The sequence below is a fragment of the Melanerpes formicivorus genome, unplaced genomic scaffold, assembly GCF_026170545.1.
Source record: "Melanerpes formicivorus ecotype bairdi unplaced genomic scaffold, bMelFor1.0.p_v2 SCAF_16, whole genome shotgun sequence".
Lineage (NCBI taxonomy): Eukaryota > Metazoa > Chordata > Aves > Piciformes > Picidae > Melanerpes > Melanerpes formicivorus.
This window is the reverse complement of record NW_027142368.1, coordinates 8030705-8055324: the sequence shown is the minus strand read 5'-3', so window position 1 is coordinate 8055324 and position 24620 is coordinate 8030705. Positions and strand designations below refer to the sequence as shown.

The 24620-nt window shown below is 38.0% G+C and overlaps 1 protein-coding gene across 1 annotated transcript; it reads left to right on the top strand.

Annotated features, from left to right (window-relative positions):
- The first annotated feature begins 26 nt into the window (after nucleotides 1-26).
- Nucleotides 27-18789, top strand: CTR9 (CTR9 homolog, Paf1/RNA polymerase II complex component). The gene is made up of 25 exons (XM_068147980.1): nucleotides 27-153; nucleotides 1854-1952; nucleotides 2519-2758; nucleotides 3163-3280; nucleotides 3855-3944; nucleotides 4961-5109; nucleotides 5762-5869; nucleotides 6088-6195; nucleotides 6308-6544; nucleotides 7330-7419; nucleotides 7523-7651; nucleotides 7748-7931; nucleotides 8896-8984; nucleotides 9213-9398; nucleotides 9596-9683; nucleotides 9936-10084; nucleotides 12030-12146; nucleotides 12280-12425; nucleotides 14241-14312; nucleotides 15294-15429; nucleotides 15905-16051; nucleotides 16504-16661; nucleotides 16936-17032; nucleotides 17335-17447; nucleotides 17697-18789. Exons 1-25 carry the CDS (start codon nucleotides 109-111, stop codon nucleotides 18103-18105), a joined length of 3504 nt encoding a protein of 1167 aa, XP_068004081.1. The 5' UTR covers nucleotides 27-108; the 3' UTR covers nucleotides 18106-18789.
- The last annotated feature ends 5831 nt before the right edge of the window (nucleotides 18790-24620 follow it).

Genomic DNA, 24620 nt, shown 5'->3' with positions numbered 1-24620 from the left:
CTCGCCCTTTGCCCGAGCACGTCCGGGTCAGTCGGTGTTTGTGAGGGGAAGTGTGGCCGCGGCTGTGGTGTGCTGTTCGGGAGCTCTCCGGACAGCGCTGTCGCCATCATGTCGCGGGGATCTATTGAGATTCCTCTCCGGGACACCGATGAGGCGAGTCGGAGGACAGGGAAACGGTGGCGCGGCCTGATGCTGGGGAGGGGGGGTGCGCTGTGTGATGCGCGCGGGGGCACGGGCGTTTGTCTTTTCCTCTAGTAGTTCGGTCCTGGGTTCTGGGGGAAGTGTGGCTCCTTTCGCTGAGTGCAGTAGGCTGCTGGGGTCACAGGTGTATTGCTTTGCGGAAAGAAACCCGAGCGTGCCTTAGCAGGTGCCACTTACTGAACGATGTTTGCTTTTTGCTAGCCGTAACGGCCCTCCCCTTGCCTAGTTGCTGGCTGGTGAAGGAGAGCCGCTGGGATGGGTCAGGCGGTGTGTGAGAGGTGCTTCGATGTCACACGTCTGTGAAGCCTCTTCACTCACAATATGTACTTTAGGCATATGTAACCTTCAGGAGTGAAGACTTTGCTAGGCACTGAATCTAATTTTCAGTTTGTACTGAATGTACGGTGGCCTCGGCCAGCTAAACTCTCGCCTTAGTTCGTTAGCCAATGATTTTTCTGACTGCACTGTTTTAGGAACTGCAGGGATGTTAAAGTTAGCATTAAAGTTCCAGGATTTTACGAAGTTAAATTATTCCATAGCAGATAAATTGAAGAGTGTTGTTGTTTTTCCTGAACGTATGTATCCATACTCTTAACAAGTTTCCACATGACTGCCATTGAGTCTTTTACTCTTACAAAGGTGCTTTGCTCTTTGCAGGTTATGTGATGGAGGGCTTTTTATCTCTGTGAGGTGTTAACATGAATAATTGATCTTGGTGCTGCTGTTTAAGTTACAGTTAAGACTACTTGGGCTCTGAAGTTCTGAGTTACTAAGGATGATATAAATTATTTTTTTTTACTTCCCTGTTTTACTTCTGTATTTATCTGCTGTGTTGGTAATACCTATTTCTTATTAATAACTATTTCAGATTGTAGTTGAGGTTTGTCCAAACTTAAAAACATCATTTGTCATACACAAGTTATTGTGCAAGACAAACTCAAACTAAGAATAACAATAATAGCAGCAATATTTTTGTTGGTATCCTGAAATTTTATGTAGTCAAAACTATAAGGCCATATAAACCACATTACTGACACTCTTCAGAATTAGAGCAGTTAGGGTACAAACCTGGGTATGAAAACTCTTCCTTGCTGTAGAATTAAATTGTAACACAAATGACTGATACTAAAGGCAGTATGATTGAGTAGCAGGTGAACTAACAGGCAGTTTAAATTGTGTTTCCGAACATCCCACCTTGGGAATATCTGTTTCTTTTCCTCATTTTCCATATCAGAAGAGTATATCAACTTGGGAGAGCAGTACTTCAAAATAATGCTTGTGTGACAAAATATTGTTGATGGCATTTGCTCATGATGATTACAGTTGTTACTATTCAGAAATTGAGTCCATTCTTTATAGTGTTTGCCACCCCCATCATCTCATAATTTGCTTGGGCTGAGTTAAGAGAAGATGAGTTAGCATATCTGTTTATTCTCCCTGACTAGTACCTCAAACCTTTTCTCTCATATTTGTGAGGCCATCAGTTTTATACAGAATATAATAAATCATTACTCATTTTTGTGTCTATAACCTTGTTGAAACACAAATTATTATTGGTGTTGTGCTCCAAAACATCCAGCTTCCTTTGACCTCAATGACAGATAATGTAGTTGATGCTTTGTAAAAATAAGATCTGTATTGTTTGGTTCTAGGTTATTGAGCTCGACTTCGATCAGTTACCTGAGGGTGATGAAGTTATAAGTATACTGAAACAGGAACACACACAACTGCACATATGGATTGCCTTAGCGGTTAGTATCTATATACAAGTTTTGTATTTAAATACTATATTGCATAATTAAATACATTATTCAGATAATTAAATAACAACAGGCACTTCCACAGTTTCCAACAGGCACTTAATGAAGTTATTCAATCACCAATTCAAGGCCAGATATGTTTTGACATATGCATAGTAAGGTTTTAATTTAATCTTTTTTTCATGAAGCAATGCTGCTTCAGACTTGATTCTAAGGTGTTTTGTTTTTTCACAATCTGTGGTTTTTCTGGCTATATATATCATAAAAGAGAGGGGGTAGTGTCTCGATTATACAAAGTATGGTGAAATGTGTGAAAAGTCAAAGTTCAGAGGGTTTTTTCACTTACAAATAGCTGTAAGACTATGTTTTAATGTAAAAATACTAAGTTGGGCTGAGGACAAAAAAATATTAGGTGATCTCAGAAAGCCTTTGTCTGATTACCCCTACATTTATGGCCAATGTATCCCCACATTCTGGAAAAAAAAAAATCTCTGTAACACCCAAATCATCAACCTACGTTACTTCCTAGAGTTGTCAGTTAAAACTGTGTTTTGTAGCTGGAATACTACAAACAAGGAAAAACAGAAGACTTTGTGAAGCTGTTGGAAGCTGCACGCATAGATGGCAACTTGGACTACAGAGACCATGAAAAAGATCAGATGACATGTCTGGATACACTGGCAGCATACTATGTACAGCAGGCTCGAAAAGAAAAGAATAAAGATAACAAGAAGGAGCTCATTACTCAAGCTACTTTGCTGTATACTATGGCTGACAAAATTATCATGTATGATCAGGTAAATCCAAAATGTGCTTAAAAATCTGTATTTGTAAATGATTTCTTGTAAAGAAAACAAGTATTTATTCTCTAAAGGGAAGACAGAAAGTGCTCAGGCTTTAAGTCTGTTAGTGTAATGCGTCTAAGCAAAACTTGAATTTGAAATCTTTGCAGTGCCACCAGGAATAGTTCTCTCTAACTTGTTGCACATGGTAGAACTATCGGAACTTTGGGGGATTGGGAAGAAAGGATTGGTTGTTACTTTCTTGCTTGATAATACCTAAACTTTTGGAAGAGGGTGATGAAGACCCTTTTTGGTTTATTTTTCTTTCTGATGTGAGAGAAATAAATTGTAGAAAGCATTATAGCATAGCCAGTTCATCTGGCTATGTATCACAATTTATTCTTTTTTCCCTTATCCAGAATCACTTGTTGGGAAGAGCCTGCTTTTGTCTGCTTGAAGGTGATAAGATGGATCAAGCTGATGCACAATTCCACTTTGTGCTCAACCAGTCTCCGAATAATATTCCTGCCCTTCTTGGTATGAGTTTGTGGAGTTTTAGAATAAAATCCGTGCTTAAGAAGGGATGCATGTGTGAATAGAGAGAAAGAGCTTGTTCAAGAAGTGTGCACTTTTCACTAGAAACATGTGGGAGAGATTACTTTAAACCTGGGAAGTATATTTAAGTGGAAGAGCTTGTAAAAAGTATAAGGCTCGCTAGCATCTTCTGAGACTTACGGGGTTATATCCATGTCTGCTACTACTAATTTGTTATGATGGCAGTGAAGTTGTATGCTCTGTCAGAGGTGAAGATACTAGCAGTGAGAAGTCAGTAAGGTGTAATACTTGTATTTTAATTGTTTCCTAACAATTGGACCAAGAAAGAACTACATTTCTGCAGAAAACCATGGAAATAAATGTAATGTGTTGTTATGTTTGATTATTTTTTAACATATTTGACATCATTAAGAATAGTATGTTGTGGTTGTCTGATTTGTTTTCTCTGTTCAACTGTAGCTTTTGAAAATCAACGCAGCACAAAGTTACCAAACAATAATGAAGAGCTTCTTATTTACAACTTGCTTTACTTATATTTCTGATTTATCTGAAACAGGTAAAGCATGCATTTCTTTCAACAAGAAAGATTATAGAGGAGCCCTGGCCTACTACAAGAAAGCATTGCGTACCAATCCAGGTTGCCCAGGTAAGACAGAAAGAATTTGCTAGTGGAAGTATTTGCTCTGTTTGCAAACTAACTGAAGTCTTCTGAAATCAAGTGCTTAAGGACTTTTTTGCCTTCATTATAGAGGAGTTCAGGTTTTGTTGACTTCAAGTGTTCCTTAATAGTTAGAGAAGGAGATAGTGTTTAGGAAAATGTTTTGTGTTTTTTTAATTATTACCTTTTAAAAAGCTATTAGAAAATGAGAAGTTGCATGTAAGAGTTGAAAATTGTTTTGGGAGGAGGGGAGCTATTCAAGAGCATACCAGAGCCTGTGAGCTCTTGGAATGTAAATGGTGTATTAGTGTTAATAATAAAACAATGAAAAGTAAAGTACTACCTATGGTACATGATGTGAGTTTTCCTGTGAAATTGGATTTAGGAATGCAAGCCTTACAAGGACATCTTCATTCACTCCCCTTTTTCACAGAGGGGTATTTGAAATGCTGTATGTAAAGATTGTGATATTCTTGGTTTGCAGGCAGTCTGAAGTGGCAATATGATGTGAATTCTCTGTACTTGTTCATCTGTACATGGTCATGGACATTAGGGAATGATGAACAACTTACTGTCAGTGAATCAGTTGATCATTTGAGGAGAAATGACAGCCTAAATTAGTCATCTGTGTTTTCTGAAGGCCTGTTAGTCTCAGGTGAACTTACCTTGCCTCAGAAATTTCCAGCCTTTTCCACTGGCAATTTTTTAGTGGCTTTCTCTGTTATTTTTAATACATTTTCATAGAAGCAATTTTAGTATCAGAATCTTTCAGAGATACAGGCCCACGTTCTGTGGTGTATGAATAAATAAAATCTTATTGATCTGTTAATTTTGCTGCCATGTGTGAGAGGCTGTCTTTAAAAACAGGAAATCATTAGGTGGCTTTACAGGTTTTAAAGAAATGATAAAAATTCTGCTCTCACTTCAGCTGATGTGCAGAATGTGGAAAAAAAGTCATAAAGTTGAAATTTTGGGATTCTGAATGGTTTCATCTTGTTCTCTAGCTGAGGTTCGATTAGGTATGGGCCACTGCTTCGTGAAACTGAACAAGTTGGAAAAAGCTCGCTTAGCATTCAGCAGGGCTCTGGAACTAAATTCAAAATGCGTAGGGGCTTTGGTTGGACTGGCTGTTCTGGAACTCAATAATAAAGAGGTGGGTCTGACTTAAGAAGAATGCATATTCAGTTTACTTTCTTCTTATCTGAAAAAGCAAACTTTTTAACCTTTGAAAGGTAGTCCATTTTTTTAAAAGGAGTTGTAACTTTTGTTGTTTAATCATTTTAAGTCTGTGTCTTACTGAACGATGTTACAGGTGAAGGTAAAAGGCATAGTCCTGGCCAATTACTCCTGGGCTTTAAGGAGTACAAGCTTTCAAATAAGAGTTAAAGCTGTATCCAAGCTGTCTTGGCATGCATGCCACATGGTAAACCAAAGAGGCTGATCCTGCCTCTCAAGATGTTCTATCACTATAAAAGTACATGTACTCTTTGGATTCACAGCATCTGAGATGGTTAATCCTAGCTAAAGAAGTTATCAGTGGGGCAATAGCTATCGGAGTGTGAGTATGAAATGTTAGGACAGCAAGACTTAAGTTTTGTGGTGTTAGGGTTGTTTTTTTTTCCTGGAAAGTCTTGTTTTGCTTTTTTACATCTCTCTGGTGGCTTCATTTCCCATTTTCCATTTGTGTGCTGCAGGGAAAAAAGCTAGTGGCTGAATATACTTTTTTTGCTGTGGCCTAGAAGGAAGAATAATTTTGAAGATGTTAGTAAGTTACAACTGTTGATACTTGTCAATATTTCATTTAGGCTGATTCCATCAAGAATGGTGTTCAACTGCTCTCTAGAGCTTATACAATTGATCCCAGTAATCCTATGGTGTTGAATCACTTGGCTAATCACTTCTTCTTCAAGAAGGTAAGAATTCAGTGGAATTTTACAGTTAAATACTCGGTAACTTCTGAACACCAAGGTTGTTCAGAGTCTGTAGTGTTGGATTCAATCTCATTTTGTCAGGCTAAATGGTGCCTAATACAGAACTATTAATCTAGATGAGCACAGTTTTTTTACTTAAGTTTTGTATAAACTTTTCTCAAGAAAGAGGTACACTTCTTAAAAATTTTCTTTCTTTCCAGGACTATGGGAAAGTGCAACACTTGGCTCTTCATGCTTTCCATAATACAGAAGTTGAAGCAATGCAAGCAGAGAGTTGTTACCAGCTGGCTAGATCTTTTCATGTACAGGTAGGGCATTTTTTAAAAGCCTCCTTTGAGACTGTACATAAAAATGTGTTACAATCATTCACACAAGGTTAACTGTAAAAATGCTACCTGTTATTTGCTTCTTTTTAATTAGGAAGATTATGATCAAGCTTTCCAGTATTATTACCAGGCCACTCAGTTTGCCTCATCTTCTTTTGTACTTCCATTTTTTGGATTGGGTCAAATGTACATTTATCGAGGGGACAAAGAGAATGCATCACAATGCTTTGAAAAAGTTTTGAAAGCTTATCCTAACAATTATGAGACTATGAAAATCCTTGGATCACTTTATGCGGCTTCAGAAGACCAGGAGAAACGGGATATTGCAAAGGTCAGTTTTGCTTCTGCCAGCATCATACTTTTATATACAAGTGCATAACTTGAAAATCAGACTTGAAATCAGCCTATACCTTAAGTTGCATAAAACTCAGGGTTAGTTTGTTGTAGGTACAGAGTATTTAGTATAGGCTGTCATGAGGGATCCTTGTAACTGTGGAGAGTCATAACTCCTAGATAGAACTGAGACTTCTACTCCAGGAGCCCCCTGTGTGACTCTGGCTAAAACAGTCTAGGAATTTAGAACAGCCTAAGCCTCACATTTGTATTTGGTACTATGAAAAGGGGAGAATTCTTTGTATGTTAAAATTCTCTGAAGATGTTAAGTTGGCTAGTGATTTGCAGAAGACAGCAAAGTAGCTAGTGATTTCCAGAAAACACTTGTATTTGCTTATGTGGAAGAACAGTGTTAGCTTTTTTCTTTTTCTCTTTTCTTTTTTTAAATTAAAGTGTTTTTTTAAATAGAATCCAGGGTAAATAAATGCAAAAAACGTTAGACTTCACTTTCTAGCTTCTCATGTTGGTGTAATAGTTTCTGCTTCTCTAAGACTTCAAGCAGGTATTATGTTTTACAGAAATACAATAAAGACGACAGGAAACAAGTGCACTTCTTAGTAACCAAATTGCACAGATGTTTAGGATTTTTTCTTTCGCAGTATGGTACATCTTCCTAGTGTTAAGGTTAATGTCTTCACTCTTTCTTTTGGCTTTATCTTTATTTCTTTTTCAAACAATTTGTGTGTGCACAAAGAGGCATAATTATTTTGTGCTGTTTTTCAGGGACATCTAAAGAAAGTCACAGAACAATATCCTGATGATGTAGAGGCATGGATTGAGCTAGCCCAAATTCTAGAACAGACTGATATTCAGGTATTACTGATATACACTTGGTGAATTAAGTGTGTGCTTTTCATAAGAACACATAGAACTCGTTCTCTGGCTTCTTTCATCCATTTTCTCTTCCTTTGTAAAGGGTGCACTGTCAGCCTATGGTACAGCTACACGCATTCTGCAAGAGAAAGTACAAGCCGATGTCCCACCAGAGATTTTGAATAATGTGGGTGCTCTGCACTTCAGGCTGGGAAACCTAGGAGAAGCCAAGGTATGTAATTACTCAGCTGAGTTTCTTGATCACCCAGAAGTTTTCCTTTAAGTGTGTTCTGGAGTTCTTTATTCCTTTTTTCTTTTTATACTTTAGAAATATTTTTTGGCATCACTGGATCGTGCAAAAGCAGAAGCTGAACACGATGAGCATTATTACAATGCTATCTCGGTAACAACGTCCTATAACCTTGCCAGACTATATGAGGCGATGTGTGAATTTCATGAAGCGGAAAAGCTGTATAAAAACATTTTAAGAGAGCATCCTAATTACGTTGATTGTAAGAAACATTTGGTATTTTGGTTCCACAGTCCTCCTTATAATACCAAAAATCTTCCCATTTACAGTGTCTCCTAACCTACTTTATATCTGTCTTCACTTCTGTTGTTAGTAGTGCTTACTGACCTGCTCTTTTCCTTTTCTTACAGTCCAATCTCCAGCTTTAAGCCATGTAATTATTTGCAAAACATACTGCACTCAAATCTAGCAAAATTATCTTATCTAGACTTGAATGCCTTTGCTCACTTGCTCCCTGCCCACATCAAAGCCTTAGCACCTCAGCACTTGGGTGCAGTCAAGGCCATCCACTTGATAAGCCTGGACTCTGCAACTCTAGCTATGTGGGTAGAAGTAGAGACCCTTTGGGAGAATCACTTGGACCTTGGCCTTCCTCCAGGGAAGCAGAGCTGTTAACAGCATTAGCACAGCTTCTGCTGCACGTGCTGCTTTGTGGCTTCTTTTTTTTTTATCACAGTGCTCTTCCTCTTGCTCCCAAGTAGCTGAGATGATGTTTGCTGCAACAGCAAGGTGGTAGCCCTTGCTCAGACAGCTGCAGCACACAGCATGCCCCAGCCTAATCCTGCTTTTTTCCTACTGTCATCTGCTGATAGTTCTTCCCAAACTTGTGGAGATGGGAGAGCTGTTAAAAGTAGAGGGAGGAGAATTATGTAACTGATACATCCTTCTGCCTTTGGGGTTTTTCAATCATCTTTATGAAACAAATTAAGAATATTTGCATACTAATTGTTGGAAATCTGCAATTTCTGTATCACTATTGTGGATTGATGTTGATCTTCATATGGTGTCTTACTGTGAATAGAGTATGAAAGATGTCTTCATGTTTGCTATCCTTAGCAGATCAAGAGATTGCTTTTGAAATTTATGTATGGCCAATATTCATCTTGTTTGAGATGTCTTAAGCCTGTTTTCCTGATTTTTAATTTATTTTCTGCTTTTATTTTTAGGCTACTTGCGCTTGGGAGCTATGGCTAGGGATAAAGGAAATTTTTATGAGGCTTCTGATTGGTTTAAGGAAGCACTTCAAATAAATCAGGTTTGTAACCCTTTAAGTATTTAAAGTTAAAACATTTGAAATACTAACTTAATTTTATTTTCCTTTGCTTATATTTTTTACTTTGTTTACTAGGGGAAGAAGAGGGAACTACTGTAATCTTCTCTTTGTTGGTTTTATAAAATACTGGATTCCATTTATGGAAAATAGCATTTTATACCTGAAAAGGGAAAATTATGCTCTTGAAACTTACAGTGAATTTCTGTTTAGGACCATCCAGATGCTTGGTCTCTGATTGGCAATCTTCATTTGGCTAAACAAGAGTGGGGTCCAGGGCAGAAGAAATTCGAAAGAATATTGAAACAGCCATCCACACAAAATGATACTTATTCCATGCTGGCTCTTGGCAACGTCTGGTTGCAGACTCTACATCAACCCACAAGAGACAGAGAAAAGGTAATGGACATCTGTCTCCCCTGTGTAGTTTTTGTTTGGGTTTTTTTGGTGTTTGGGGTTTTTTTTGTATGCTCTTAGCTACTTACAGCCTTTTCTTGATGCCTGTTTGGTATCTTATAGGGCATGAAACTTCAGGGTAGGTGTTTTAATACCGAGTTACAGAAATGAGTAATCAACTGGGGTACTTCGTTTTGCAGGAGAAGCGTCATCAAGACCGTGCATTAGCGATCTACAAGCAAGTACTCAGAAATGATCCGAAGAACTTGTATGCTGCTAATGGCATAGGTGAGTATTAGACACTAATTTTCTTTCATTGGTGATGATACTTTTATGTGTCATGCTTTTAATACAGAATTGTTTTTGCAGGGCCTCAATGCTGTGTAGTGGAGCACAGGAAAAAAAATAGTTTTCATATGTCAGCTATGTCACTTAACTTTTAGTGAGGAGCTTTATTCAGTCAGTACTCTGTTTTGTTTGGGAAGAGTATGTAGCACATGAACTGGGAAGCTTATGCTGTACATGTGACTTTCCCTTTAGGAGCTGTCTTGGCGCATAAAGGATATTTCCGTGAAGCTCGTGATGTTTTTGCCCAAGTGAGAGAGGCAACAGCAGATATCAGTGATGTGTGGCTGAATTTGGCACATATCTACGTAGAACAGAAACAGTACATCAGTGCTGTGCAGATGGTAACATCTCTAAATTGAATCTCATAATGTGTTGGGTTAGATAACTTCAGGATGTTTCTCTGCTGTCATAGCAGCTGTGAAAGTTTCTGAATAGTATTTTAAGAAGTCATAGGTCTGTGTGTAGCATACCATTGGCTTTCAAATCTAGATTTCAAAACAGACTTCCAGATATGGGTAACAAAGCACCAACCTTTACACTTAATTTTTTGGTAGCAGAGTTAAAATAGAATTTTGGTCTTGGATTTAATTTTTAGTCAGGGGGGTTTCAGCCATTGAAGTTAGGTGATTCATATTCACATGTTACTGAAGTAAGTAAATACAATTTGTTGGTGAGTTTTTTTAAGAGCAACTCTTCCTATGTTTGTTCTTTCAAATGATTACATAAATAAGTCAGAGCTGTCAGAAAAGCTTGCTGCCATGATTTTGTTCACCACAGTTAGCATCACAAGATAGTTCATGTTGAATGAAAACTATTGGGATTATCTACTTAGTCAACCTGCTCAAACAAGTTAACTTCCACATATCAGTCTATTCAAACTAAGCGATTCAAATAGTTGATCAAAAGCATATGAATAAGCTTCAAAAGGAAAAAATAAGTGTATGTTTGACAGGACAGCAGCTCAGAACAAACCTGGTTCATTAAGGTTGAGTCCACATTGAGGCTCAAAAATACTTAATTTAGAGCTATCCTGAAGTTTATTGTGATAGTTGTAAGGCCTTTCTTACTTGATCAGAACCTCAGTGAACTGTTATTACAAAGCTCTGGTTACACGATCACGTTCATTCTGTTGCACTTGAATGGGGTCTATTGTCTTTTTAATGCCTTGTCTGTTTTTATTGACAAATGCCTAATAAAAACCTAATTTTAGCAATTATTTAAGCAGTGAAGTACATGGGAAACTGGTGTCATTTTCACCTTTTGATTTGTCAGAATAATATTGTTCTCATTTGCCAATATTTAAGCACAGGTGTTAGAAGTGTGTTAGTTTACTGAGGTGTTTTCTTACTACCTGGGTTCTGCTATGCATTCAGTACAAGACACAGTGTGAAATACATCATATTAGACTCGGAGGGCAACAAATTGAATGTAATAGCCTAGCTTACTGCACCCACAACAATTACTCTAGTGAGTTCTCTAACATAAAACATACAAATCCAATGCAGACTTAAGCTAAATATAAGATCTTTTATTCTAAAGCTGAGGGGGAAATTTGGCACTCAGAACACAGTGATCTGAGAGTAGTGACTTCAGGCACTGCAGTTCAGGACAGCTTCTGTGTTTGTGCTAGGAAATAAAGATTATTATGTATTTTATAGTATTGCTTGAGGAAAGAGTATGCCAAACAAACGGCACTCATCACTGAAAAAGTTGTGTTTCCTAAATGAAGCTTTAATTCTAGACTCAAAATCTATAGTAGTAAGTGTTCTTATGCACTTCAGTACAATTAGAGACCCCTTGGCAGGCCAAGTTACGTAGCTAGTTGGACAGAATAAATTTGACATTGAATTATCTGAAAAGTGGATTTATTTATTTTTTTTATTTAACTGCATCAAATGTATGGAATTACTACGTTAAATATGTTCTAGTTTGTACAATGTCTTGAATTAATAAAGAAAAGAGATTCCCTCTCCCAATAACTGTGTTTAGGAATTAAAATGACTCTTAAATTTAGTTGTGTTTATTGGACTTAGTTACACTAGATAGTACTTGCAAAATATTCTGTTGTGTTCTAAGACTTAGAGAGCCTCCTGGAGAAGTAATTTTCTGATCAGTGAAAAGGAGGCATCATTGTGGTGTGACACGCTTCTTAAAAAATCAGAAGGCATATTATTAATGATTTTTAGGAATAGCAACACTTATTTGAGTTGGCTAACCCATGTAGCTAACCATGGTCACCTCTTAATTTGACTGGTCTTGCTTTCTTTTCTTTTTTCTTCATTTCAGTATGAAAACTGCCTCAGAAAGTTCTATAAGCATCAAAATACTGAAGTATTGTTATATTTGGCCCGTGCACTCTTCAAATGTGGCAAATTACAGGAATGCAAGCAAACTTTGTTAAAGGTACAAATATAAGATGTCATATCACACAAGAAGGTGATGCATGTTTTGGACTGGGCTTATTCCCTGTATATCCCACCAATATACTTCTGTATCATGTTGCAGTAAGTCTTACAAAACCACTTTTTCCTTACAGGCCAGGCACGTAGCACCAAGTGATACAGTCCTTATGTTTAATGTGGCTTTAGTGCTGCAAAGACTAGCTACCTCTGTCCTGAAAGATGAAAAAAGCAATCTAAAGGAGGTACTTAATGCTGTGAAAGAACTGGAGCTAGCCCACAGGTACGGATGATTTAATTTCAATCTGGTTTATTTCCTTACAGAAAATTTGCGGTATGAAGTCGCAAATCTGGTTAGAAGAGCAGTTGTCTCCTATGAAACACTGTATGTAATTCTGGAGTTTCAAAACTTGTGCCTGACAAATCCGTGTATTCACACTTTGCTCCATGGCCAAATTTGTTTGGCCAGGTGGCCAGTATGTATTTCCCAAAGGCTTTTGTCCTACTCTGACCAGGATGCACTTCTTCCTGAAAGAGCATAGTAGAAAACAAAAAGCTGAAAATTGGTTTATGAATGTAATACTTTTTTTTTCAGTTATATGTTTCAAAACAACCTATAAGGCTCTCAAGCAAATCTATTTGTATTATATAAGCCTAGTTTAATGACTGATAGTTCTTGAAAACTAATTTTACCCTCCTGTTGGCAAGTAAAGCCAAAGTACTCTTGCAGCATAAGAGCAAAAGCAATTTCAGAAGTGCACTTGAGATCCTTTAGTTCTCATTTTTGAAAAAAAGATAAAACAATTCCAGGCAGAAAACAGTGTGATTAATCAAACCATCACTCTCTTTCTGTTCAAACATTTCAGCCATGTAGTCTGCTCCTCAGTATTGCTGGTATAGTCAGTGTGTGCTTCGTGCATTCATACTTCTGCTCTTGTGTTGAGGATAGATGCTGCCTTTCAGTATCTGAAGGGGGCCTACAGGAAGGCTGGGGAAGGACTTCTCAGGATCTCAGGTAGTGATAGGACTAGGGGGAATGGAATGAAGCTGGAGGTGGGGAGATTCAGGCTAGATGTGAGGAGGAGGTTCTTCACCATGAGAGTGGTGAAACCCTGGAATGGGTTGTCCAGGGAGGTGGTCGAGGCCCCGTCCCTGGGGGTGTTTAAGAGCAGGCTGGCTGAGGCTCTGTCCAGCCTGATCCAGTGTGGGGTGTCCCTGCCCATGTCAGGGGAGTTGGAACTAGATGATCCTTGTGGTCCCTTCCAACCCTGAATGATACTATGATACTATGAATTCTGTCAACTAAAGCAAGCTGATCATAGAGGAGAGCATTTCACAATTCTAGTGCTTTACATAACATAAACATTCAAACACAAATTCTAACTTGAATTCAGGTAGAAGCTTGTTATTTATTACCTTGACAGTTACATGAAATCCTGGATTCATACCCATAAACTGAAAATTCAGATGTCTTTCATGTTTTGGAAAATACTTCTTACAATCCAAAAATTGAGCAAGGATTTTCTTTATATGTACAAGGATCTGAGTTCAGCCTAGCAGAAAAACACTTCAATCAAAACATCTCTGATGGAATGTGGGAAGAAACTGTGGCAACCTTGAAAGTTACAAAGTTGTTTTTTTGTTAAATGAAATGGAGAAACTGTTTTCAAGACAGTGATCATCGTTGTTTGCCAGTCTGCTTGAAGGCTTGTTGTATTCACAAGGGCCTGTCAGCTAGGTTCAGGGAGGCTGCTCTGGAAGGGTTTTTAAAAAACAAGTTTTCCTTTCTCTTCTTATGCTGGTTTCAAGCACTTTATCTGTGGCAGTTGAGGATTAAGTCCACTAGATTCAGCAGTGTGCTTCTTGGTAGGAGCCAGTAAATGAAATCTTAAAACTCTCTTTAGAGATTTTCTGGAGTGGTTTTAGAATCTTGTAAACTTGGAGAACTCTGAATATATTTTTATACTGTGTATTATAAAGGACTGCACAGAGAGAAAAATAGTGAGCTTTCCTTATCTGTTGAGTTTTATAGGATTGTACTCCAGGAGTAAATTCTTTCTTTTAAAGCAAACATTTTTTTGTTGTTGTTTTCCTCCAGGTACTTCAGTTACTTGAGTAAAGTAGGTGATAAGATGAGATTTGACTTGGCACTTGCTGCTACAGAAGCCAGGTAAAAAAACAAAACAACAAACCCCAACTCCTTCTTTCACATACCCAGTGGAATATTTTTGTCTTGTTTTTACATAGTAAAACTGGGTTCTAAATGGCAAATTTTCCATTGATGAGAGTGTAGCGATATTTATTTAAATATTTCTAGCTCTCACTGTTTTGATCTTTAAATGTAATCTAACAGCAGGTTTCCTCTCATGGAGGTAGTCCATAGGTTAGTCATCAAAACAGAGAAAATTTGATTTGCAGAGTATAGTCTATGTTAGTTTTTGCTCGGCATAATGAGCTTGCACAAAAGCCTGTTCAAATGAGTTTACTTGTGAGCTTATTTCTTAGGTGTGCTCTGCACTTCATTTGTTGCACATTGTAAGGTTTATCCTGGTCATATACAAATGACATCAGCTGACTGTCGTGCAGCGTACATCTTAAATAGGTCACACGTACAGGACTTTTTACAGAGAAGAAAATGTTAATTGTAAAAGAAATATTGCTAACATTGGCTAAGGGAATATTAAAAGCACCTTTAATGTTTCATGAGGCTTGAACACTTTGTGCAACCTTAACTCTTCCACAGCTGTATTTTTTTAAGATTTATTTTTTTTAAACTACCTTTCTGTTTAAGTTTGCTAGTATCATGTGATTAAATCCAAGTTCTTACTAACCATATTTCTGAAGCTGTCCCTCGTTAGTTGGAATGATTCCTTTTGTGATCATGTGGAGTGTTTAGTTTTAAATTAATTGGCTAAATTTTAAGTCTGAAGTTATATGTTCTAAAATTGTATAGTGCAAGATAAATCTGCTTATTAGGAAGTGCTTTACTTTACTCAAATTTGTGCTACCCTTCTGTGGTGCTATTTCAAGTAGCTTTTTTTACTTGGTTGGTGATGGGAACATAGCGTTATGATCCATGCCCTTTGTAATGCTGTTTCTTCTTGTAGTATGTCTGCCACCTTTCTTTACTTGAGAATGCTGTATGTTACAGGCAATGCTCTGACTTACTGAGTCAAGCCCAGTATCATGTGGCTCGGGCACGCAAGCAGGATGAAGAAGAGAGGGAGCTGCGTGCAAAGCAAGAGCAAGAAAAGGAGCTGCTTCGCCAAAAACTACTTAAAGAACAGGTTTTATTCTGTTACATTCTGTGTATTATATGTTCAGAAAACTATTTTTAAGAAGTGTGCATCTTGCCAATATATATGCTCCTGTTGCTCTGTGGTGGTACCTGGTATTATTATCTAGCAGCTGTTTATAGTATATATGCATGCTAATGTCTAGTAGCTATTTTCTTTGTTACAGTAAGTGGTAGCAGAAAATTTTATAGCTAACAGGTGATACTGCCTTTTCCCCACGGTGAGGGTCTGATAAAATTTCTGTATTGACAAGCTGGATGAGGAAGCACTAGGTGCAACAGTTCTTTCAGATTTTTGCTATTCTAGCATAGGCTTGTAGAAAACTATTTTGGTTTTTTTTTGGTCACATGGATCTTCTGCTATGAGATAGACTGTTAAAAGTCAACTTTCCCATTTCTTGTTAGCAATTATAATCACTGCAATGCTGCCAATACAGTACTAATGGCTAGTTTTCCCTCTGTTTCAGGAAGAGAAGCGCCTAAGAGAAAAAGAAGAACAGAAAAAACTTCTGGAACAAAGAGCTCAATATGTGGAGAAAACGAAGAATATTCTGATGTTCACTGGTGAAGTAGAAGGATCAAAGGAGAAAAAACGTGGTGGTGGTGGAGGCAGGGTAGAACAGCATTTTTTAATACTTCTTTTTGGTCACTTTTTTTTCCCTTGTTTCATACATGGTCCCTTGCAGCAGCAAAGGTTTTTACTTTAAATATGCTGGCCTTTGCTGAGTGAAATTGCAGCGGTTTTAATACTCAAATATAAAAATTAGAAGCTAATACAAACACAGTGCCATCACCAGAATCTATTCTGTTCAATTGTTTAAATAACAGAAGAAGAGTATTTTATTATATACCTGCATTTTATTATATACATTTTATTATATATATGGAATCAGTTTCTAAATAATATCACTGTAAAGATTATGGGAAAGATAGCACAAGAAGATCTGTATTTTCATGTCTTCAAAAACATGGTCAGATAAAGTTTCTATTTTGAATTGTTTTCTGGTAGCTTTTCAACTGAAGCATGAATAAAAGGCTATATTTGTGGGGCTTTTATTTATTACAGCGGTCCAAAAAAGGAGCAGGGGAATTTGATGAATTTGTCAACGATGACAGTGATGAAGATCTGCCTGTGTCTAGAAAGAAAAAGAAGAGGAAGGGCAGTGGCAGTGAGCAAGATGGGGAAGAAGAGGAGGGTGAGAGAAAGAAGAAGAAGAGGAGGAGGTAACTGATACTTTAGTGTTAGACTTCCCTGAGAGATTGTATGGCTTTTAAGTATACTCTCAAGCATAACAGTTTAAAAAATGAACCAGTCAGGAGGTCACATGATTAATTTTTATTTACACATCCACATTTTAAGACAGCTGCTCTTCAGGAAAAGTATGAGTAACACTTGGTAAACTGGACATTCTTGAAACTGATAATTTTGCATGTGTTAAGGTTGGGGGGTTTTTGTGGTGTTACGCTTTACATCATATAAAATATGTTTCTGTTGAAGACCGCAGAAGGCAGAGGAGGGGACTGATGATGAAGAACATGAAAATGGTCCAAGGCCTAAGAAACGTCGTCCACCCAAAGCAGAGAAAAAGAAGGCTGTAAGTCAAACCCTGAATAACAGCATCACTTTCCAAATACACAGAGTTCACTGTTACTCTAGTCAAAAAACATTTAGTAACATTTCTCCTGTAGCAAACTGCCTTTGAGCTTCTTTTCATCCTCTTTCCCTATTGCTGCTTCAAGGATGAAAAGGATATTTCTGAAGCCATTTAGGATTAAATAATGGAAAATGGAAAAATTTTCTGAAGCATGTCTGGTTTTCTGAATGTGTCTCTGCGTTTGGGCACTGTGCTTTAACCAGTCATGCTAACAAACAACCCTTTGTTTTCCCTCTCTCAAGCCCAAACCAGAACGTCTGCCTCCTTCAATGAAAGGAAAGATCAAATCAAAAGCCATAATTTCATCAAGTGATGATTCTTCTGATGAGGATAAACTTAAAATTGCCGATGATGGGTAAGAATCTTAAGTAACACTGTACTTAAGTTTCAATGTGTGCCTTTAAGAGAAACTGCAGTGTTGATAGTGAGATAGTGAAGATAGTGAGAAGCCTTTCATTGTACTCAGAACGTTACTTTTCATTGCAAATTAATTCCACTCATTCTTCCCATTCAGATGATGATAGCATTACTCAGATCCTGGTGTCTCACTTTTAAGCTAAGGATAGCATCTTCTAAGACTGAGGGTTTTCTCTTCTCCCTACAGACATGCGAGGAACAGCAACAGTGATTCAGATGAAGGAGAACGACAGCACAGTAAACGCATCGTTTCTGATAGTGATTCTGATAACAGAAACAAATCTGGTAGCGAGGCCGGTAGTCCAAGGAGGTCCGGTGTCCACCAGTCTGAGGAGGATTCTGACAGTGACAGGTCAGCTAGGAAGAGGAGGCGGTCAGAGTCAGAGCAGTCTGACAATGAGTCTGTACAGTCAGGGAGAAGTCGTTCTGGTGGTTCGGAAAATGAATCTCGCCCAGCTTCTCGCAGTGCTGACTCTGACAAAGACTCCGAGAGAGGATCTGACAACGAGGGCTCTGGAAGAGGATCTGGTAACGAATCTGAACCAGAAGGATCAAATGATGAGGGGTCTGAAGGTGGCTCAGATGACAGTGATTAGATCTAAATTACAGACCATCTTTTTAAAATGTTCATGTAAATAGGTTTCAGTTCTAGGGAAAAACCTTTTTGTTTTTTATATTTGAAAACTGTGATTTAAAAAAAACCCCAAACCTTCCCACTTTTGTAGACTGTTGTCAGACCTTTCTGTGATTCTATTAGCAATTAATGGATGTTTCTCTAAGTTGGCTTACAGTGTATTCTTAAATTGAAACTTCTGTAGATGAAGAAGAGAATCCCTGTACTATAATCAGCACACCAAGATGGAATGCATGTAGAAACTGTGGAGCATAAATCTCTGTTTAGGTGGTGCCAGTGTGGCTAAAACTCTGTGTTCTGTGCTTATACATGCACAGACAGATCTTAAAATCCTACCAAATGGAACAAAGAGCTGTGGATATTTCTATGTCCTCATTCTGAATAAAGGTTAGTAGGGACGTTTATTTTACTCTCTATTAAAGAATACATTTGCCTTGATGCGGCTCCTTATGTCTCCAAGAGTTTGTTCTTTTGTTCTTGTGTTAAATGGGGTGATAAGATGCAGATAATAATGAAGTTTTATAAAGTAATGATGCACATGTTGGTGAAATATTTAAATTGGTAAAAAAAATTTAAAATTAGAGAACTCCATATTATTTGATAAAGGTAAAGGTGCCAGTGTCACAATAAACTGTTCCTGCTTCTTTGCTTTGAGTGATTTATTTAGCCTCTTAAAAAGTATAAGCAGAAAACCTGAAAATGCTCAATTTGAGGAAGGAATCTGTTTTGAGAAAGTAGTCTTAACACTTTTATCCTTAACACATGGTTTTTGGTCTTTCCATACAATGTGTTCAGGAATGATAATGAAAAGTGGCTGTGCTGTAGGCTAAAGTGAATCTAATTTCTCCTTAAGGTTCTGAAAAAATCAGTATTTTGCACCAGTCCACAAAAATGTTATAACAACTTCTTTGACTGGTCACTGAGTCCCATGTTAAGCACTTGTTAAGAGAAGGTTATGTAGATCTGCACTGTATTGATCACTACTGGTTTTTAATAGATTGTATAGCCTAAACTTTGTTTTCAGAAGGTCTGGGTTGTCACTACTGATAGTTCACTTCAAGTACCAGCTGGAAGTTAAGTTTCCCATGCAGCTATTTCTGGTTCGCTGTGAGCATTAGCTGTTCTCACTGTGTATGTTTTTTCTCATGTGTTTATGGGCTGTTGGTAACCATAGCAGACAAAGCAGAATGTGGAACAGTTGAGATGTCTCTTTCTTATAACTCAGTTTGGTATTGAGTCTCTGTACATGGTCTTACCTAAAACTTACACGTTTGGTAGCATTCAGAGTGGAAGAACAGCTGTAGTGCTCATTGGATTAGAGCAAAACTGATCCTTAATGCATTCTTCTTGTTAATATAGTCACCTAGGTGGAAGATTTGCAACAGCCCAAGAATGGAAGCTAGCTAGCTTTGAAAACATGCACTTCAGGAAAATGTGTGGCCCTTGTAGGAAATTAATCTTTTATCAAGAGAATCGTGATCCTGCTGCTCACCTCTTTCAGAATCACAAGGAAGCAGTGGATAGATGAGGTATGTACTCTTGGTGTCACACTGCTTCACTTAGGAAACTATGAAGAAGTGTACAAAACAAATACAATTAGATAACTGATATTGCAAGGTGAAGCAAACAGAGCACTGGCAAGTGTGAGTAACCAGCTTTTAACAATAGGCAGGAAAAATAGAAAGTGTAGTACTTGCTTATGGGATCTAGAAACTTCTGCCTCAAGTACATCTCCACTGTAATAACCCTCTCCAGCATGTTATTAGTTGTATTGTGCTTATGAAAGATCTGAAGGATTTGGTGTGGTGCTGTATGTAGCAAAATCTGTTTCCTACAGGTAAAAGTTAGGTCAGGATAAAGTGCTGAGTGGGTTTTCAGATCTAGCATCTAGTTGGAGAGAAGTATTTTCAGGAAGTGTTTAAAAAAAAAGATAAATTTCCAGACATCTGTTATATGAGTAGTAAGTGCATTTTTTGAGCTTTCCATAGTCAGAAAGAAGGCGTGTAAGAGGAGGTTATGACTTGAAAAGGCTTGAAATGCATGATGTACAAGAGGCCAATCAGCAGGGAAGACCAGGGGACAGGATGCTTTTGCTTCTCTCCCCTGCTTTTTCTGAGCAAAAAGGAAACAAAATGCAGGGGGTAACTTTTCTTTTTTTCTTCTCTTTGATTGGGAGGGTTAATGAGAGGATTAAGGTTGCTGTAGTTAGAGCTGTGTTTTAGCTTAATTCATATTTTCTAACAGTTGATTTTGAAAGTGCGGTGGTGGAATGATTTTGCTGTCATTCTCTCTTGGCAGTATTCCTTGCTTTTTGAAGTAGGTGGTTGGCTTGTAGCTATTAAATTTCATTATTTATAGCAGTAATCTATTCCAGAATAAAATACAGGGAGTTAGAAGTGCAACAGTGCATTTTGCTGTAGAGGCATTTTATTTCTAATTTGTTACGCATCCACTAGCAAGTTGCATAGCTCTGTGAAAGGACGTTTCCTGTTGAGCTCTGATGCAGCTGAGCATTTTGCTCTCCTTGCATATCAGCATACAGTAGAAAAGGATGGTATAGAATTTGCTGTGAGCATGGAGTTGATTTAAAAAAAAAAAAAGGTTTATTCCTTAAAGTGTGGACCTTCTGACTCTTTAAATGCTTTCAAACCCTTCAGTTAGTAGCAGGTGAATCTGCTTTCTTGCTTCTCTTTAAAGCTGTGCAAATACCATACACTAACTGCAACAGCCAAAGCAGTCTTGGATCTGTTGAGGAGTATCATGGGTCCTCTCTGGTTTTCAGACCTCAGATCACTGGCCTTCAAAGGTGCAGTTTGCTGGTCACACAGTACCCTTAGCAACAGATACAGTCCAGAACATTCTAGCTTAGTACCTAATTTCCAGTGTGTAAGTGACTTGTCATTCAGGTCACAGAACTGGTATTGGAGAACTTGCAGCAGAAGAAAGGAGGCTGTAGTTTAAGAATTTCTTGCAATGCTGTATTCCCTCTGTTTTTTTCCCACAAATCTCTTGGGAGAAAACTGTCTTTAAGGTCTTCTCACCTTTGCATATAGCTGGAACCTTCTGGCTATACAGACACTGCTAAGTCAATAGACTGCTTTAAGCGCGACTCTTTCTGAGGCAGGATACTAATACATACCAGTCTTGATTTTCCTTGCACTGGTGACAGTTTGCTACCAATTTGGAAGATACATCAGAGACTATGAAATATCACATTCAGCCATCTCCACGCTTTGAGGATAACTAACCCTATTTTGTTCCTACTTTCAGTGCAGTTGGAACTGCACTAAAGTGACTCCTCTGAATGTATCTGCTATGCATTGTCTAGCACATGTCTCATTCTCATGGCATTCTGTCTAAACAAAAGGTAACACCTCTTTGGTTTTTTTTTGTCTTCTGGGAAGCTGTCCTGGACCAGCTGGAGAGGAAGAATTATTGTCAGCAGCTATTTTCTAGCACTAAAAAGGAAAGAGGAATTATGAGCACAAATTGTTTCTTACTTGATTATAAAAGGGCAAGCGCTGTTGCTTGATTAATAATAGGATACTGTGTCCAACCTGTACAACAGCCTTTCTTCTCCATAGTAGAAAGTCCAGTGAGAATCATCTGGGTTTGGTTTTGAATGGTTTAATTAAAAAGAGAAGAATGTAAGCATGTAATTTTGCCATTACAAAGGGTGAAGTCCTGGCTGTGATTATGACTTGCAAACAAATTAGGAATGGAATTGTCTTGAATTAAATCTTTATTGCTAAAGGGCTAATCTTCATTGTTGGTCTCCACATTGAAGAGCTAGGTTTTATGCCTTGATTCAATTCCTGTCTGAAGTAAACTGCTACAAAGCTGGTTAGCTTTTACAGAGTACTTTCTGTAGGCAATTAATATCTTCTGTAAAGCTTCAGCATAGGCCATGGTTCTAGTTGCACAATCTCAGAGTGCCAAATAATCACGAGTTTAATTGTGGAAGCTTCCTGTGGTGATGTGGTTTGTAAAAAACAAAACACAAAACCCAACCCAAACAAAACCAAACACCAAAACAGTCAGTGAGGAGGATAAATGTATTTTTATAAAAATTAGTCTTGATTGAATCAACAGGCTGATTCTTTCCAGGGGCAGTTGTGCTGTGCCTTCAGCAGGCTTGGAAACATGGATAGGCCTCCTTGTGGTAGAGCAGTGGGACAGCACACAATTGGTGTACAGTGCAATCATGTGTTAAATTATGGCAAATTTTATTTCAGTGTGACACGGCCAGGTGAGGTAGATGAATTTATCTTCAGACATCTAAAAATTAGCAGTCGAGACGCCTTGTACAGGCCCTTGGACTGACAGCCTCAGAGGGCAAAATACTCTATCCTAAGATAATCATCTAAGGTAGGTGGAGTGAATAATTCTCTGAGGAACCTGTTTCTGTCTGTTGCTTAAGGAGTGTACAGATGTCTAGACACTCAGCATTTGGATAGTCTGATGTAACTAAGAGGAACCCTACCCAGCAAAACAGTAGCTCAGATACCCTCTTTGTTAATTTGAATTAGTTTCCAATTTTAGATGTAATTTATCCCTTCTCTTTCCCCCCAAGAATGATCAAGTGAGGTTAAGTTTATGTGAGCCTCACTCATACTCTAAAAGGGAGATTTCCAAGAACAGGTTTCCATGTAGTTGGTATCCATCTACCAGTTCCCCTCATATTTTGGCTTTTATGGTATGTTTGGCTTTTTTAACATTGGGTTTTTTCCAACTTGTATTTTAGGTCTGCCCTTTCAGCAAATGTCAACACCAACCTTTTTCTTGCAGTTTCAGCTAAACTTAAGAATGGCTTTATGTGCATCTGTGAAAGTATCTGAGAAAAATGAATGAGAAATCGAGGTGGAGCTCCCAGAAGTTTCATGTTAAGTACACAAAGACAGTACAGTCTGTAACTTGCCAGATAGATAGTGTTGCAGTGAGGGGGTGAGTTCCTCTGTGGGTGTACTCACTGGTACCACAGAGGTCTTGTTATAGTATAGTTGTTTTATGCACCCAGAGCAATGCTTTCAGGACAGATGTAAGCAGGCGAAGACGTTTATTACGTTATACAGCAAAGTTACACAGTCTATCAGAAGGCACATGTGTCACATCTCAATTGGTCATTTTCTACTGGCATATGTGTAATTAAGGCATACAATAGGTCAAAATAACAGAACAATATTTTAACACATCCAACCACATTCTGCCCAGTTTCTCTCCTTCAGTTACAAGGTGTTTACATTACTCTCAAAGACAAAACATAGCTTTCTCTAATTCGAGCAAAGGCAACTTACATGTAAGATTTTTAGCTGTTTGATGCCTGCACTAGGTGCTGTGGAAAGCTTGAACTTACTCTAGTGTTTCCAGGGTATAGTGGCAAATTTCTCAGTGGCTGGTTATATATTTTACTGCACAGACTGGTAGATTACCAGGACTCAACTCAATCTTTTTTTAATGTCTTGAATGATCTGTATTTGAGGATCTGTATTTATCTTGTTTGGCTGAGGAGCAGTCTATTTATAAAATTAAGGAGGAAGGGAAGAGTTTGAATCAATGAAATTTCCTCTTACAAACTAGATCAAGTGTGCAGAGAATTCTAGGGGCACATGTAAAATACTAAATTATTTGCATGTTAGCTCTCTTCCCAAATTGAGTTTTTGTTCCTTCATGATGATTACTATGGGGATTTGCACTATCAAGAATTCAGTAACGAATCTGTTATGCTATCAGCTATCCTTAATACTGCTTAAATACTACCTCTGTGTTTTATCAGATACTCCAGCCATTGGATTACTACAGTCAGTACATACTCCTGCTGATTATAGTGGGCCTCCACCATTGAAACTATGAGGCAAGATGGAGGGGTGGGGACTTTTGGCTATACTGAGCTATTTATCTGATTGAATTTATGAATGACTTTTCATTGTATCTGAATACTTCACAGTCTTGAAAGTTAAACAAGTGGGTACTGTCATTGCATCAGTTCTGTAGGTGGAAAACTGGGGGAGTTGCAGGTCACCATGGAAATGAAGCTGATGGATTGAGGTAGTGAGTAATCACAGTAATCTACATCCTCCATAAAGCACAGTACACCGACCCCAGCCCTCGCTCCTTTGTCATGCTTGGCACTTCTGCCAGAACTCTGGTTGGCGTTCTGCTTCAGAACAGTTTCCTGGTGTGAAATTGAGACAGTCCTCTACTTCTCAGACTGGCTCAATGCACTACATGTTTTGAGAATATTTGGGTACAGCTGCCTTTCTAACCATAAGTACAGATCCTGTTGCTTTGTTATGTCAATATTGTGAAAGGGGACTAATACTTTCTTCTATTAATTGGAATCTGAAATAATTATTTTAAGCTTACATTGCTTGCTGAGTTAATTAACCACATGGCATTTATCTATGAGAAATATAAAGAGTATAAATAAGGGGGGATATGTATTAATGTACATATTTATAGAGGATGGTTTGTATAGGT

Excerpts from the sequence above, each read along its gene's own strand:
- CTR9 (XM_068147980.1), top strand. The coding sequence starts at position 109 with ATGTCGCGGGGATCTATTGAGATTCCTCTCCGGGACACCGATGAG. Across the intron at positions 5,870-6,087 it reads ATCACTTCTTCTTCAAGAAG|GACTATGGGAAAGTGCAACA; the intron begins GTAAGAATTCAG and ends CTTTCTTTCCAG. Across the intron at positions 16,052-16,503 it reads GTGGTGGTGGTGGAGGCAGG|CGGTCCAAAAAAGGAGCAGG; the intron begins GTAGAACAGCAT and ends TATTTATTACAG.